General features: G+C 38.2%; 1 protein-coding gene across 1 annotated transcript; it reads right to left on the bottom strand.

Annotated features, from left to right (window-relative positions):
• Window positions 1–10,320: 10,320 nt before the first annotated feature.
• Window positions 10,321–17,738, bottom strand: LOC137278134 (uncharacterized). The gene is made up of 2 exons (XM_067810304.1): window positions 17,377–17,738; window positions 10,321–11,632 (listed from the first exon to the last, which is right to left on the bottom strand). The coding sequence occupies exons 1-2, from the start codon at window positions 17,680–17,682 to the stop codon at window positions 11,534–11,536; spliced, it is 405 nt and encodes a 134-aa protein (XP_067666405.1). The 5' UTR covers window positions 17,683–17,738; the 3' UTR covers window positions 10,321–11,533.
• Between the last annotated feature and the right edge of the window lie 560 nt (window positions 17,739–18,298).

The raw sequence follows: 18,298 nt of genomic DNA, 5'->3' as shown, positions 1-18,298 counted from the left end.
GCTCCGACGCCAACAACGTTTTCTGCCATCTGTGAATCGTAGGCAAAACCTTGACTCATCAGAGAACATGGTGTAACGCCAGTGGTGCATAGCCCGTCCCTGATGCTGCCTAGCCCATGCCAATCTTTGGCGCTTATGGTGCGCTGAAAGGGTTACACCCTTAAAAGGCCGTCTTGCTTTCAGACGAGCTTGATAGAGTCGGTTTTTAATGGTTGAGGTTGGAATGCGTCTTCCAGTGAGTGTGTGGAATTCTCTATTGATGGCAGGGGCCGATTTAAACCTATCACGTAGAGCAATTAACGTAATGAGACGATCCTGTCGTGGTGTCGTTGATTTTGGTCTACCATGCCCAGGTCTCATTGCAACCCCACCTGTTTGACGGTACTTATCCCACAGGCGTGAAATTACACTTTTTGATTTACCCATCTGCCGGGCAACTTCGCATAATGATGTCCCCCCCTCTATCATCCCCACAATTCTACATTTTGTTGCTTCACTGAGATACTGCCTCGGAGGCATTTCTGTCAGTGAGCGTCAATCTCTATTGCATTAGTGATTGCGACTTCTCCAGTACATTTACAGGAGTTAACTTCTGTATGCAAGTGTAGGGCATGCATTATGCGAAATTCCATTGTCATTGGATGTTGCGTTTGGGAGATACGCCGCGATTACGGACCCTGTCACAGTCAAAGTCATCTACAATCAATTTCTTGGTTCCCTTATTTTCTGTCGGTAGTATATATTGGATAGTGTTCATGTCAGTTCACAGAAATATGTTGCTGTGGGGAATGCTTCTGGATATGTGGGTTCTGGATTCGCCTGTAGCAAATGCTGTAAGCTTATATTTGGCATGTGGCATTAATTGTTGCTTCCCTTATTGTCCTCCACCACAACATGGAGCAGGAGACTATGTATTCACCAGTGTACGTACAGGTGTCCAATTCTTGCTAAAAGGATATTTCATGAACTGTTGCAACCAGCGTCTTAAAATTTGGATCATGCCCACATAGCCCAAAACTGGCTGTAACGTTTGGCTTTCTGTGAATGGTTATAACCTTTGGGCTTGGGAATTAGTCATGATAAATAAACACAAACTTTTGTTCTTCTGAATCCTCTGATTAGTCATATAGACTACAGGTGTGTATCTATGCTGGTCACTTCTAAAGTCTGAATCAACACATTGCCTAATCTGTCTAATGGCACTAATGGTAAATCTGTTGCACAATGATGAATTTGCATGTCAGAAGTTAAAAGAAAAACCAGACACCTGTGTTTTTACGTCAGTTCTTAACACTGAACTGAAGCCATTGTAAGCAATAAATTGTCCACCTTTATGGCCATCAATATATTCACTTTGTACCTGTACATTTGCCATTTTGACTGTTTGTTATTATGACAGTGGTTTAACACAGTAGTGAGTGAACCATCACTCAAGGTATTAGCGAAACAGGCTATAGCTCAGAGCTTTAATCCCTTGTAACTCCACCACAGTTTTGGCTTTGGGCTATGCTAGGGGTAATTCAGTTTTGGGCTAGGCGGGAGGTCTCTGGTCACCTGAAATTTAATGACAGTCTGCATTGTGGGATTAGGCAGACACCAGTCGATTTGGGTGACCTTGAACTTATTTTCAAGGTCATCACAACACTGACCACTTTTCAAAATCCTGTTAAAACAATATCTCATGAAGTGTTGTACCCAATGTCTTTCAGTTTGATGACAGCCTAGATTGGGGGATTACACATAACATCAGCCAATTTGAGTGACCTGATGTGGTCAAAGTATCATGGTGATACTTTGAAGTTACCATGATACTTTGACCACTTTTCGAACTTGTTTAACCTTGTGTAAATACAAATGTCCTAAAATGTTACACTCAGTTTTATGTCAACAGCCTACATTGGGCGATTAAAAAACAGGTGTCAGGTTAGACTGGGTATTGAGGATTGGGGTACCAGATAGAAAATTTGCACCCCTTCCAGCTCTAATATACAGCAATACTGACAGTGGATTTGTTTGTCTGTGTCTATACATTCAGATCTGCCATAGTCTTGAAATATCTTCTTCAGAGTTAGAAGAAAGACTAAAATGATTAAAACCTTTATCTCCCACAAACCTGTAAAGGCAATCTCCCACATGACCAAGGGATAAAAATTAGTAAATATGTGATGTTCTTCTTTAGTGTCAGGTGACTTTGCTATGTTAGTGGCAAACAGGATCTGCTTCTGGAAATAGGCTTGGCACTACCAGTCCAAACTGACTTATTGTAATAGTTCATACACTGGTCACCTGTAACTTTGTGCATGTTGGCCCAGGCCTTTTACTTTGTCTTAGGCAGTGTATCACATATTTTTTTGTTATCATATGATTACCCTTTAGTCATAAAAATTTCTCACTGTGTATGTGAATGATTCCTGTGTTATAGCTGAAGCTACGGGCACTGTGCAGAATGACTATGGGTCGAAAGATTTGAGGGCCACATGGTCAAAGTCTCTGATATTGCCATTCAGATGTCCCTGCTTGTCACTGACAGTACTTTTGATGAAACTTGATACAAAACTGTACTGAATAGAAGTAAAGGATTAATGTACTGAACATGGGTCATGTTGTAAAAATAATCACTTATTTAGTAGCAATACATCTGTATTAGTGTTACATGTAATTGTAACACATCATGCATGTGCTGTGTTCAAATAGCAATGTGTATGGACTGTACACTGTATTTACCGGTAGGAACTCCACTTCTGCAGAGGGTACTGGCCTTGGACTTCATGGATCAATTTGAGAAATATTGTTTGCCTAGCATGAGATACAATCAGCTGTTGTGAGTCTCTCGTACTCCAAAATATGAAAGCTGGTTTAAGTGGATGTAATTACAAGCAATTTTGTAACAGATTAAATGTCTGCTGACCTTTGTGAAATCACATGTCCAACATAACACAACAACGTTTGAAGCCAGAATTTCCATCTAATGGAGATAACCTCTTTGAGCAGCATTTTGGGAAGTACAGTACAGATGTACTTTCTGGATAAAAACTTGCTAATTTTGTGAGTGATGATTAAATCCAGATTCTTGTACTATTGACAAGCAGAAGTGATTTGTATCGAAAGGCTACACACGACAGAAGAAGTGATGCAGATGTATTTCATGTTATGATGATCATGTAAAGCAGTATGGCTGTGTATGTTTTGAAAACCGCTGGGTTTCGTCAGACTTGATTGACTTGACCGGCTGTCTACGTACGACACATTACCCAGGTGACATGTATGTAATTTGTTCATGCTGATGACGAGAGAATATTCTCTGTTGGTATGAAAGTATCTTGTATCTGACAGAATATTTGTAACATGTATATAACGTCATACTGCATTACAAATAGCAAATAATTTGGTAATGGAATATATTTTCAAAAATGTCTCTACATTTATGATTTCTCGAAGAATTTGTTTTTCACAGGGTAGATAAATTTGTTGGCAGTTTGGCATTGTCAGGCAAATATTCTTTCTGTATTCTGAGCTTTAAGTCCTGTTTTCATGACATGAAGTCTTGTTTTCATCAATGTTTTCCAAAACTGATCTTGAGAAGAATCCATTGTTCTTGAGGGTATTTTACTATGTGAAACTTTTGCATGTTTGCAATGAATAATTGTTCATCATCTCAGTAATGCTTTGATATTTTTCTTTGTCGGGGATTTAAGGCAGGAGAAGCATAGGATGATTAATTTGCACTTCCAAGAATGATTAAGCAGATGTGTAGAAAACCATTTTCTGTACTGAGAACTTAGCCATCCTTTTAAGCAGCGATCATGTGTAAGCCTGGGCATTTTTTCAATAATATGGTAGCTACGCCCCAGTTATGCGCCAGTGGGGTAGCCTAGTGGTACGGTGTTTGCTCGTCACGCCAAGGACTTTGCTTCAATTCCCCACATGGGCACAATGTGTGAAGCTCATATCTGGAGTTCTCCTGCTGTGATGTTGCTGTAATATTGCTAAAGGTGTGTAATTAAAATATGGCAGATATGTGAGCTAGACCCCAAAGTGGTGCCTTTTGCTACTTACAAATTTTGGGCATTTTTATTTTTCCAACTTTCCATGGAATCAATTTAGACAGTTGCAAAAAGGAGGGATGGGCTCAAAAACCATTTAATATCTTTCAACAGATCTTGAAGTGGTGCCTTTCGCTGTTTACAGATACATGGCATTTATATTTTTCATGATTTCCACGGAAACCATTCAAACTTAGTCTAGAAAAACATTAAGTAGCTGTCAGATGATTTGTCCTTTCAAATATGTGGGGGCCGGGGTTATGTGTCATCTTGTGATGACTCATGTATTCATTTGCAAAATACTCCTTTCCTTACATTTGCATCAACATTATATAGAATCTATGATTGAATCATCAACCATGAATGCTGAATCCATGTGCAACATATATATTGGCAACATTAAATTTCAACATTGACTTTACTTAATCTGCAAAGCTTTAATGGCTACCAAGAAGACAAAATCATCAATATTCCCCACAACACTTGGAAGGAGGAAGGAAGGGAAGGAGAGTGTTGAAATGCTTTAAAGTACTGCTCAAGAAAGGAGCACTGCCACCATATTGAGTTGAAGCCAAATTTGTTGCAATGGAAATGCCAAATAAGTATTTTATTCAGAAATCCAAAACTACCACAGGACATACCTATGTGCCAAATTTGGTGAAAAAGTATTGTACGGTTTTTAACATTCTATTCCCAGAAAGAGCAGTACCAACAAATTCAGTTGGAGCCAAACATGTTACCTTGGAATAAAAAACAAACAAAACCACAATCAAATATTTTGTTGACAATATCAAAACTCCCCAAAGGCACCAGTACAGCACCAGGCCTACCTACGTGACAAATGTGATGAAGAAATAGTGAACAGTTTTCAGTTCAGCTAGATTAAAGAGCACTATCATTAATTTCAGTCAATGTCAAACCAGCTGCCATAAATATTTTATTCAGAAATCCAAAACTACCAAACAACATCAGTCCACCACTGGACATACATGTACCTATGTGTCAAATTTGGTGAAGAAATATTGAATGGAGTTATGCTCCGGAAAAGTGCACAACCACCCATTTCAGTCCATGTAAAACTTGTTGCCATGAAAACGGAAACAATATTTAATTAAGAAGTTAAAAACTACCAAAGGCACCAGTACACCACCAGACCTATCTGTGTGCCACATTTGGCGAAGAAACCTTGAACGGTTTATAGTTCAGCTCCGGAAAAGCCGGTCAATGTCAGTCTAAATCAAACTTGTTGTCCTGGAAATGCAAAAAACAATATTTTATTCATAAATCCCAAACTAACAAAAGGCACCAGTTCACTACCAGACCTATCTATGTGCCAGTTTGGTGCAGAAATGTTGAACATTCTTCAAGATTGGCTCCAGAAAACAAATGTGCACCCCACCCTTCACAAAATATGATGAGCTGACACACAGCCAAGGAGAATGGCCATCAAACTCATAAATCAAAATTAATGAAAGTGACTAAGTGGAAATGGGTGGATGACACAAGACAATGTACACTGTGGTAGTAATAAGGATTAAGAATGCAGATTGGCCTAAAATACATAATTACAATTAACTCTCACATGGCTTCACTGCATAGTTTTTGGCCTTATATTTGAACGATGGCTCTCCTGAATAAGAGACACAATGACACAGCAAGCAAAAAAAAAACACAAAACGCAAAAACAGAACAGGATGTTAAACAGTGAACTGTGACAATTTTCAAAATATAACACTTTTAGACTTATCCCCCATTTTCTCGTATAACTATATAGGACCAAGTTTCCTTACTTTTCTAACCATATCTGGGTTATTGTACTCTGAATTTCAGAAATGAAAAAGATCTAGTAATTGAAAAATTAGTTGATGATGACAACTGTACAATTTGACAACCTAAAAGAGAACATATCTTGCATGTATTTCTTCACTGGGGATTTTTCTTCAATGCGGAACAGGAGACTATGTATTCAGTAGTGACTATACGTATGTCGCTATTCTTATTAACGCAATATCATGAACTGCTGTACCCAATGTCTTTAAATTTGGTGACATCGTTCACTTGGGGATTACTCAGACACCAGTTGATTTGGGTGACCTTGACCTTGCTTTCAAGGCGACCATGGCTCTTTGACCACTTTAAAGCTCTTGATAACACAATATATCATGAACTGTTGTACCCAATGTCTTCACGTTTGGTGACAGCCTACACTGGGGAATTACACAGACACTCGTGGATTTGGGTGACGTTGCCATTATCAAGGTCATACTGAATCTTCACTTGTAAATGCGGTATCGCATGAAAAGTTGTACCCGATGTTTTCAATTTTGGTACCTGCCTACTTTGGGGTTTACAGAGACACCAGTGGATTTAAATTACCTTGACCTTATCTTCAATAGTCACCACAACTCCTTGACCATTTTTCAAACTTATGTAAAAGCGATATCTCATAAAATATTGCATTGCAACCAATGCATGTCTTCAATTTTGTCAACAGCCTTCGTTGTGTGATCATACAAACACCAGTCATTTCAGGCATCTTGTGAGAGACCAAAAGTAGCGAATATGTAATAAATACTTCATTCTTCTTTACCAGCAGGGTCACTGCCGTATTACTGGCAAACACTTGCTTTAGACAAATTCCAAACTAGCAAAAGGCACCACTTTAAAGGTCACATGCAACGTAAAACACAACTTTGCAGATTCTGGTACCTTTCGGCATGCACTTACCGAAACAAATCTTAAAAAATGCCAAATCAACCTATAAAGTTGAAAAAACGCGATGAAAAAAAAGCCCGTGAAATCGGAGTTCAAACGTTTCACTAAATTCCCCCCAGCGCTGGGGGGGAAACTGGTTTCAACAGCTGTGCTGCGCTGCGTCCATAACGCATGCGCAGTGAATAGGTTCGCGGAGCTTGAAACAGTATGCATGCCCAGCGTCTGAGGTCGTGAGCAGTAGTCTGATCTTGGTTGTGTACACAAACAAGTAAATAATCTACTTGTTATGTAAAAAAAAACTTGTTGATTGTGGTAAGCAGACTCTGTCACAGAGAAAGCTCAGTGTCTGGTTTATTCACACCTATATGTCTGTCTGCCATTCTACTAAAGACAACATGCAATACACAGCTTCAATCATTGACCACGTGCAATTTGAAGTTAACACCTATCACACTATACGACATAAAGAAAATAAGTTGATTAATGACTCGTGCACCCGAGTCCCGTGTCTGCCACATTATGTAATTAGGCACGTGTGATACACATGACATGTTTTTATGTCTGTGGGTTGCAAACAAACTATATTTCATATTTTCGGATGACTGGATCTGACGGAAACTGGTACAAACTCTTGTCAGTTTCAAGTCCTGCTTTGTACTTGGACGAATGACAGATTCCAGCCACGCAGTAGTTTACCATCTCTACTGACATGATTTTTTATTGGATTGAGCGCAAATTCAGAGAACATGTATTTTCCAAACCCAACATCTCTATATACATTCTTCATGGATAACGACTTCTTTTAGTGTACATGATTTTGTTTGACAACAGTATATGAATCCATACTGAAACGACGCATCAAGTACACAAAAAGAAGTTGTTATCCTTAAAGAATCTTACTTTCTTGTGACTGGCTATACTTCTAAAATGCCCATCAAACAGATCATGTTTCTGTACACACAATGAACCCTCAGCATATCAGCAAATGAAACAGCCAATCGGAAGCCGTCGTTACACTTGAGTGCATATCCACCCGCTATGACTGGGTTCGGTCTCCCGAGGGCTTCGTTTCGGGGGAAGTAAGCCCAAGTACAAAATATTGCACTTTTGAATCGCGATTGTACGCTTATAATTGTGTTTATTTGTTTTTTTAAAAGCAGCAATGTATATTATATGTCACGAATAAGTGATACATGTGTTTAAATTATGTTTGATTTTTTGGTTGCATGTGACCTTTAAGATCTGCCTCACATATATGCCAAGTTTTACTGAAAGGTATTGAACGGTTTTCAAGTTGTGCCCCAGAAACGATGCCCACTCCTCCCTTTTGAGACCAAGTCCTAATCATTTCCATGGAAAACGAGAAAACTAAAAATACAAAAAATCTGTAAATAGCAAAAGCACAACTTCAATATCTATTGATTATATCTACCAGATTTTCAGTTATGCTATAAAACAAAGCCCACACATCCAAAATCTGTCTACGGAAACAGAGGAACACATATATGCCATAAATCTGCAAAATACAAAAGTTGCCACATAAGGGTTTGTTTCATATATCTCTCAATCTTTCTTGCAAGATACTGAACAGTTTTTGAGTTTTGCTCTGGAAACAAAATGATTGAAAGAACCCATTTTCTCCCATTCTGGTGGCTACAGGGCTTGCTCATATTTGTCAAGACTTTGCACTGACCAATAATTTCTTGGACGATAGTCTAAGGAATCAAGATCTTGGGAGTCTTCATATTCATCCAGAACAATTCTGGAGGGTTTAACTGGGCATCTCTTTCTGGGAGAAATCTGGGCTTCTGTACTGCGCGTTGGGGGGCATGAGCTTGGGATCAACAAACATCTTTCTGTGCAGTTTCTTAATCATTAAACTTTCAATAATAACTAGTGCTACTGTTGCTGCTACAGTTACTACCTCATGGTGTATCATGCTAAACAATAAATAAATATAGAGCCATACTGAAAGCTGAATTCGAATCTGTCAAACAAATTCACTTCTCATTGCCAGATGGAGCAATCATGAGATGCTTAAAGGTCACATGCATAGCAAAACACAACTTTGCAGATTCTGATACTTTTTGGTATGGACTGGTAGATAAAAGTTATCATAAAGGCAAATTCAACTCAAAAAGTTGAAAAAATAATATGATGAAAAAAATCCCACAAAATCAGAGTTCAAACGATTCACTGATTTCGTCCCAGCACTTGGGGAAATGTGAGTTCTCTAGCTGTGTTGCACTGCGCCCATAGCAGTGATTAGGTTTGTGTGTCTTGAACCAGGAAAGAGACTCGTAAAAACACAGCAAGTGTTGCATGCAAGGATTACGTCGAAGTTGGAAACAAGGGAAGTTTCTTGTGATTACAAGCATCTTGGGTCTGGAGTAATCAAAATACACTGGTCCCAAACCAAGTTTTCCAGAAAGAGTAGCATTAGAAATACTAATTTCATTGCTAAAACCATCCTCAATTGCTTCAGGTATACGTTCCGATAAGTCTCCACTATACCCTGGATGCATCTATGGGTATAATGGCTGTAATTTTATTACCTCCCGTTGCTGACTCCGCATTCTCACAGTAGGCAATCAGCTTAGCCGCTGTTACAACTGAACTTGCCAGTGTCAACAAAGAAAACGGTCGCAGCTGCGAAGGTTTGTTTGCACTGCGACTCGGATTTGGGGGAAATCATACAGACACATTGACAGGTCCGAAATTTTGAAATAAAAATATATGCAAGAACTCCTGCCTCTTTCAGAGAACCTGTGCATGGTTCGTTTTGCAAATTTTAATCGGTTATATAAGTTAAAATGCGAAAGTGAGTTGTGATTGGTCTGCTCAACTTCCCAGCGTATGCACCTGATTGGAGAAAAGGCCAGGCAAGGGAGGTAATAAATTTATCAGGCTGCGCCACAGACGCATCCAGGGTATAGTGTAGACTTATCGGAACGTAATACCCTGGAGATATCGAGGATGTGCTAAAACTTACTCATAATACATGTCTAAGGAAACGATAACAATTTATTGATTGTGACAAGCTGTCCCTGTCACAGACAAAACTCAATATCTGTTTCATTGACACCTATGTGCCGGCCTGCCTGTATAACAATATACAATACTGACCACATGCAATTCCAACTTAACAGCTATCTGGCTATACACCATAAACACAATACACTGATTTATGGCTAATACACCTGGGTTCTGTGTCTGTCATATTATGTCATTACTGTAGTATCCCAGATTCTCCAGATTTTAATATCTATATATATACCGGAAGTAGGTAGCGCAAGGCATGCTAGTTAGTTAACCATGCTCCGAGAGCGGCTGCTAGATGTATCATCAATAGCAGTCATAATAAACCTCATTTACTCCCTCCATCCACTTGGTCATCTTATACAGAAGTAGTAGTAACACAAGAAGAACATGATAATTACACCCACAGGCAAGTGTGATACTTCTACACATGACCTCTTATTATATCTGTGGGTTGCAAACAAACTGCATCCATTTTGTCGGGATGACTGGATTGGACAGAAACCAGTGCAAACTCAGATTGTTAGTTTCAAGTTCTGTTTTTACTTGGACGAATGACAGTTTGCAGTGACATAGTAGTTCACTTTCTCAGTATTTGTTGATTGGATTGAATGCAAAGGCAGAGAGCATGTATTTACAAAACCCATCATCTCTATAAACAGTCTTCATGGATAACAACTATCATTGTATATCATGCGACATTTCAGTATGGATTCTTATACCATTATCACTCATGCTTGATAATCCATATCTACTCATATACAATAGAAGTTGTTGTTATCCATAAAAAAATCTTACATTCTTATTACTCACCATACTTCTAAAATGCCAATCAAACAGATCATCTATATATACACACAATGAACCCGCAAATGAAAAATCTTTATTACACTCGAGGACACACCCACCCACTCTGACTTGGTTCGGTCTCCCATGTGTTTTGTTTCGATGGAAGCAACCCCAAGTACAAAATATAGTACTTTTGATTCGCAATTGTAGGCTTATAATTTTGTTTGTTTTTTCACAATCTGCAATGTGTAATATATGTTGTGAATAGTGAAAATTGTGTTTTAATTATGTTTGTTTTTTGGGTTACATGTTACCTTTAAGTTGATTGTTCTTGTGGATTTTTGTCCATATGTGTGAGAGAACTTAGAGTCATGGCTGCAGTGCAAAGTTAAACAATTTATATAGTCACAAATGATGAAATGTATGTGTTGTGTGTTAACTACACATGGAGGCCATAAAGAAAATCAGATTGGCACCTCTTGAACAAATTAATGACTTACCACTGGTTCGACAAACAGGCCAAGTCTCAGTATCATTAATTCCAAGATTATTCAGGGAATAGTGTTTGTGCTGGCTGCTGGACACGTGTCATGGCATAAGCTGAACTTTCATTTAGGTGAAACATACACACTAAGTCAAACAAAATATATTTTCATGTTCAAGAATAGTTACAAAGTGACCAAATTTCTAAGTTAAAACTGAAGTTAAATGCTAATCAAAATCATACAGTGAAGACCATTTAAACAAATCTCCACTTGAAAGATCATCACATATACTACATAATCGGGTCTGCTAAGTCCTTTGCTTGAAATTCTGTGATAACAATGAAGTGTTAATGTTCTGGGTTAATTCATTTTTTCATCCAGTAATACACCAACTTTCTGAATACATTTGTTTGAAGACTATGTTGACGTCAAGTTCTGTTCTGTGTAACTGTAAGTAGTATGTCAGGCCTGCAGAAGGGACTTCAGCTGCCCAGTCCTGTCCGCAGCAACAGTTTCATCTCCGCCTCCCAGAAATTTACCATTGATAAAAACTCTTGGCACCTGGATAAAAAAGATAGACATGCTATGATATATTCACAAACTGCTTTTAAAGGTATCAAACACATTTATAAGCAAAAACAAAGTGACAAATTGTAAGCCTGTTCATCCTAGACACAGTTGAGATTCTTGAGAGGCCTATAGAAGTTGGTATTCAAATATAAGACAAAATATTTTGGATGTCAACGTCTTCTTCCCTGCATACACTATGTTTCTGGACAACTCTTTGACCCTTTCATCAGGTGACCCGGCCAGAAATGATGTGTACACAGTAAAGAAGTTGATATCCATAATATCTTATCTCATACTAGACAGGGTAATATGCCATGCAACATCATGCTCGTGCCACTGGTGATTTCTCATATCAAGAAACCAAGCTTGCAAGCTGGTCAGTACCTGCTCTCCCAACCATGACAGACACAGACACTGGGCTTCTGATTCAGACTGCGATAAAGTATCCCAGCTGTGTAGGTTTTTTTTGATCTTCTAATGCTTGGATGCGAATGTGACTGATTCAATTTGATCTGATTTCTGTTTTTTCTACCTCGATATTTAATTAAGTCATGCAAAAATATGATGTCTGTTACATATCATAATAAAACACACATTTGATTTATCTGAATACGTAAACTTAACACCCAACTTGGCCACTTTTTAAAATTTTTTGAAACTTTACTTAGGTAAATAGGTATATGAAATACTTTTACCTTTCGTACACAGCAAATGCTTATATATTTCGTATGCAACAATTAAGTTCTGTTCATACCCTCCAAACAGTGTCGGTCCATGAGTTAATTAATTATGAAATTAAAATTGCATGTCATACAATGATTACTGCTCCCTTTCCGGTAACCCATGTTTGTTGGTATAAACCTACATATGTTATTTGTCATCATTTACTTGATGCTGAGTTTATTATTAACATGTATAACAAGTGTTTGCCACAAATATAGCAATGTCCCCCACCGCTAAAGAACAATGAAATATTGATAACATATTTCACAGATGTTATATTTGGGTCATATAGAATATTCAAATGATGTAGATACAATCATGGCAGTATTCTATCCACTGTCACTATTAGTGTACACGATCATGGTAGTATGTAGTATTCTATCCACTGTCACATAGTGTGCAAGATCAGGGCAGTATACTACACACAGTCACTATTAGTGTGCACAATCACAGGCCGTGACATGTCTGGCCAGATATTTTGCCCAAAATAACTTCAATGAGTCAATAGCACAGGTCTCGGAGTCCCATGCATTATGAGGTGGTAATCTGTTTGTCATTGCTAAGAATAAGGTTAAATGGTGTCTCCAATATTAAAAGCAACAACCAGCCCACAGAAATTGCTCTTGATCAGTGCTCGTATCTCTAGTACCCATGCCAACAGCAGCTTCAGCTTTATGAAGAAGCTAATAATTTATAAGAGAGAAATTTTTGTATACAGTACTTAGCCATAAGTGAGTCATCATTCATGAAATTTCATATTCCCATAGATCTACAGTCAGTTCCCCAAAAAATGAGTTCTAAAAAACAGTTGCGCAGTGTCGGATCACAACTTTTCATGATTTATTTTGGCTTCAAGTTTTGGCAAACATCGCTACGAAATTTCGCATGTTTTTTCTTTGTGGTGTGTACTAATATCAGTATATTTTTGCAGTTATTTCCCTTTGATTACTGTGATCAGAAAGATGTTATCACAACTTTATCACAACGGGGTAAATCATGTTACAAAATCACATATTTACTTGAAATTAATCCAAAAACTGTGCAAAAGTATATCAAACATTATAATCAAGTCAGATCGAGTGAACACATACCAAGAAGCAGAACATTGAGAAAATGGGCACCAAGGAGTGATAAACAATTATTTCATCTCATTAAAAGAAATCGGAGGAGTATATTGAATGACATTTCAATTAAATTGAATGCACAATAAACTTACAAAGTGTCTACTAGAACTGTTTGCAGACGATTGTTCGAGGACTACAGGTGGTGGCAAGTATCGAAGAAAACCACATCACCAGTCTGCAGGGAACGCCGTTTACAATTTTGTCACACTCAACAAAATTGCATTGGACCCAAAGTGAGTGGCGAAATATCATATTAGTGATGAGACACGTGCAGTGATTGGCAGAGATAGAAAAGTGTATATCTGGTGCAAAAGAAATGAACAATTACTGCCCAAATGTTCAGGTGTTTGCACAGATCATGACAGCAGAACGGTGATATCAGCTGTGTTTTGGGGGTGCCTCATTGAGTGGGAACGCAGACATATGTGGATGGAAATATGAACACTGACAAATATATAAATGTTCTAAATGAAAATCTCTGGTCTGTCATCACCCAGCAAATTACAAACTGACCCTGGATATTCCAGAAAGACTGCTCCCTGTCATGTGTCTGCAAGCGCCAATCAGTGGAAAACAGACAATGGTATCAAAACACTTTCATTATAGAAAATGTCTGGAAAGTGTTAAAATATCACGTACAATATTATGTGGCGAGTGCAAGACACTAACACCAAAGATGACCTCATAAGCATTGTCAGGGAAATCTGGTGAGACTTTTCACTTGTCTATGTAAGAAGCCTACCTGGTCAGGCCGATTATGACAGGTTTTGACAGAAAGAGGTCATATCACTTAAAACTGAACAATTTGTGTATATATTTTTAACTTAAAAAACTTATGACCTGCTATTTTGTGTATTGTGCCCAGTCAAAACAATATCGTAACACTGAAGGTGAAAATAAAAAACCTTTGAAAATGAAAACATATATATACATACAGGAAACTTGCAATAAAAAATCATTAGACATGATAACTTAATTGTTGTTCCTGTTATCATGGTTACAATACCTGTTTTTCAACAAAGCTGGAAATCAGCCGTGCACAGATGTTTTGGTCCAATGTACTGGTCATTCAGGTAAAAACAATCCAATAATATTACATCAAAGAACTTCTATTCCATTATCAGAATATTTCATGTATTAAGCAGCTATTGTAACAGATTATCATACATTGCTATTGGGTCAATATATAATGCATGGATTCTGCAAACATATAAATGTAACATAACAATGAACATAGGCTGTTACCGGTCTGGATACGTTTTACGTAGGAGACAGTTTGACATATCACCGCTGACTTCCCATGGTACTTGCAACTTCGTAAAAAACAAAATGTTGGCCATTTAATTGTTAAAAAATTACTTCAATGAGTCAATAATGCGGGTCTCGTAGACTGCAATCTGTACATGATTGACAAGAATAATGTGAAGTTGGTGCTATTGTGGTAGGCGCAAAAAACAGACCTTCATGAATGTGGTAAGTGGAAGTTGTACGTGTATGGAATGAGGTAATGCTCTCACGGTGTCTCTGTTGTTTCTGTCAACGGTCTTAATGAATAAAATTGGGATTGAATGTAATCAAATAAAATGTGGTTTATGACACCATACTTTCTCGGATGACTGTGTTTTACCGCACTGTAGCGCAGTGTATTGCATCACTGCAAACATTGTAAGTACTCGTCGTAACTCGACTGATAGCATGTCTCATCTTTCATTAGTTACTACAACAATGTTGGTGTGATTATTATTGAGAAAGCCCTGAATGTTCTAAGCTTTCAATCAATTAATAGAATCGATGCGTACGATAAACACTGTCACTTGCCATCCGCACTGAATTTCACTAGTTTTCGTAATTTATCAGGGCGCAACAGCTGATTTGAGCTATTTTCGATTTCATGAAAGGGTGTGATCGCAGTTCAACTATTTTTTATGGGGGCCACGGATTACCTCGCAGTCTAACCAAATCTGTGGTATCGTGAAGCACGTTATTGTGAGGGATGACTGTATTATACAATATGTATACATGTATGTTCGTAAAATAATGTATGTTTCCTGCATTAATTAAGGATTCATACAGTTTGCACATTGGTTTTTAGTTTCATAATTCAATGCAACGAAAGAAATACACAGTCAATCCTTATAATTAAATTCAGCAACAAATACTATACCCTTTCAACAATATTTTCTTTAAACATAATCACATTCATCGAAACAGATGTCTATGTTACCACCGATTAACATTTTCGCTGTAAGAATTCGGTAATGGCGTGACATGACTCAGGTGACTCATTTACATAAAATGACACGCCTACCAAACCATTAGCCAATCAGCATACAGCACCGCCAAACAGCCGTCAGTCAACCAAGCTAACATCAGTCGGCGAATCAGGGTGGAACAACTCAACATGACGCGTACCGGTATCGGCAAAGTTTTAAGTTCAAACGTTTGAATTACTACCTGCGAACTGAAAGAGACAGTTTGAAAAGTGAGAATTGGAAATGAAGCCTGATGATATGAAGTTAGTGGAACTGAGATTGTAGTATTTGCGCAAGTAGAAAGAGGGTGTGATGTGACTGGGATTGCGATGCCATGAACTGATGTTCCAACGTGCGCATGCTCTTGTCGAGGCGTTGCAATGTTATTAACGTTCACGGATAATTTTGAGTTGTTTGTTTATGTTAATCACAATGTATCACTTCAATGTTTACCCAAAGTTCATTAAGGTACCCGAGTGCAAGGGAATTCCCTCGCTGTGTAAAGGTATTCCCCGACATTCCTCAGGTCCGAAAGTAGTCCGGTTCGGTAGGCGTGGCTTATTTTTTTCAGATTCATTGGGAAATGAACTCAAAAGAAATGTTCCCAGTTAACCAATCAGATTGCCACAATTTTAATGAACACAATAAAAATTTAATTATATCTAGATGAACCAAAGTGACAAACTGTGAATCTGTTCAATGTAAGTCACAGACTAGCTTATTAGTATTTTCCTTAAAATACTCAGAATACACTAACAATGTATCAGTGAAAACGCTCCTTTCATAGAAGATTATTAAGCATGTACATAAATTCTTCTTTACTGCCACTGACATAGGTGTTTTGTACAAATGTTTTGTACAATCTAACCTCACACAATGATATGATAGGGACAATTTGTTTAAGTACATGTCTCATGTCTTACATACAAAGAATACATACCTATGTTAAGAAAATATATACGTACATGCCACAAAAGGTCTACAAGAGAAAGTGCAATAAAATTAAGTAAAATGTTACGCATGTGATACGTATTCACACCTGCTTTCTTTCAACAAAAGACCGTTCCAAACCGTTTCCAAGGAAACCAAGAAAAATAAAATTGACAAAGGTCTGCAATGAGCAAAAGGCACCACTTTGGGGTTTGCATCAAACATCTGCCAAGTTTTGCTGAAAGATATCCCTCCCTTTGAGACTAAGTCTGAATCATGTCCATGGAAACTCTGAAAATGATAAATGACCAAAATCTGCAAACAGCAAAAGTCACCAATTTATGGTCTGCTTAACATATCTGCCAAGTGTGCAGGAAATATTAAGAAGTTTTTACGCTTTGCCCTGGAAAGAAAATGATTACGGCCGGACAGACAGACAGACAAGTCGTCGAGTGTATCCCCTCGCATTACCGGGAGATAATAATACGTCCTGGATCAAACACTCCTTCACTGACATGAGTCTACACAGAAAAAGTACTATGCAGATGGCTATCAGTGAACGAGTGTTGGACCTTGGACATAGTATTTTCAGCATTACAAGCCTCTCTGTATGTGTATCTGTGAGGGTGTAACGGCAACCAGGGGTTTGGCTGCTCCAGTTGCATATAACATGTATAATACCCACTGATACAGTCATATAACGTACCGTCCTTCCTCCTGTGATACTGTAAAGATGGTCCTGTATTTCACCACATTTTGAATTCGTTTCGATCTCCATTACTTCGTAGTCATCCGCCGACAGGATATCCCCGATGTATTTCTTGAAGACCGCCTTCGCCTTCGCGCAGTAGGGGCATGACGATTTGGAGAAAACCATCACTTTTTTCCCAGCTATTTTGCTGTCGACGAGATCCTTCACACCTGACATTTTGATCGTGATTTCAGTTCTGTATGACGCTGCTAAACGCACAAAGCAGTATGTTGGCAACAACCCTTTCCGGAAGAAATTCATTCAATCTTTGCACTGCGCGTGCAACAAAATGCCCCTTCACTGTAAAGGTAGTGGAGGCAAAACAAGCGCTGTTTCGAGCCCGTAGGTGCAAATTGTCTCCCTTCTTCCAATCACAATCAGGTTTCTCAGCTGGTTCCAGGCTACCTTTGCGCGCGCCCTACCATCGCCGAAGCTGGGAGCCCGTATGCATACGCTGCCCTAATACGCTCTGCTAGTTTATTTTACGTCACATCTGGATTGGTCAGTAGTCCAGTCAATCTACGATTTAACCTCCAACAAATTGCAAAAGAATTTATTTTGCGATAAATATTTTCATTGACATTGTTTAAATGACATATTAAAAGTCTAATAAAAGCTGAGTGAGTGAGTTATTTAACGTCACACCAGCAATATTTCAGACATATCGTGACGAGAACAAATATGATTATAAAGAGTATGTATATATTCTAAAACCCGTCGTCAAAGTACGGTAAAATAACTAGAGTATCACAATTCGAATTTAAAACTAGCATATGAAGTTAAAACTAACAGCACAATTTGGACAATAAATGTTATAAAAAGTAGGCTATAGATCACCCGCAGCTGAAGGTAGATCACCATACTAAGGACCAAGCGG

This window comes from Haliotis asinina, chromosome 3 (assembly GCF_037392515.1).
Source record: "Haliotis asinina isolate JCU_RB_2024 chromosome 3, JCU_Hal_asi_v2, whole genome shotgun sequence".
Classification (NCBI taxonomy): domain Eukaryota; kingdom Metazoa; phylum Mollusca; class Gastropoda; order Lepetellida; family Haliotidae; genus Haliotis; species Haliotis asinina.
The sequence above is the reverse complement of the archived record's forward strand: the minus strand, read 5'-3'. Positions and strand labels throughout refer to the sequence as shown.

Excerpts from the sequence above, each read along its gene's own strand:
- LOC137278134 (XM_067810304.1), bottom strand. The coding sequence starts at position 17,682 with ATGAATTTCTTCCGGAAAGGGTTGTTGCCAACATACTGCTTTGTGCGT. Across the intron at positions 11,633-17,376 it reads GTATCACAGGAGGAAGGACG|GTGCCAAGAGTTTTTATCAA; the intron begins GTACGTTATATG and ends TTTTTTATCCAG.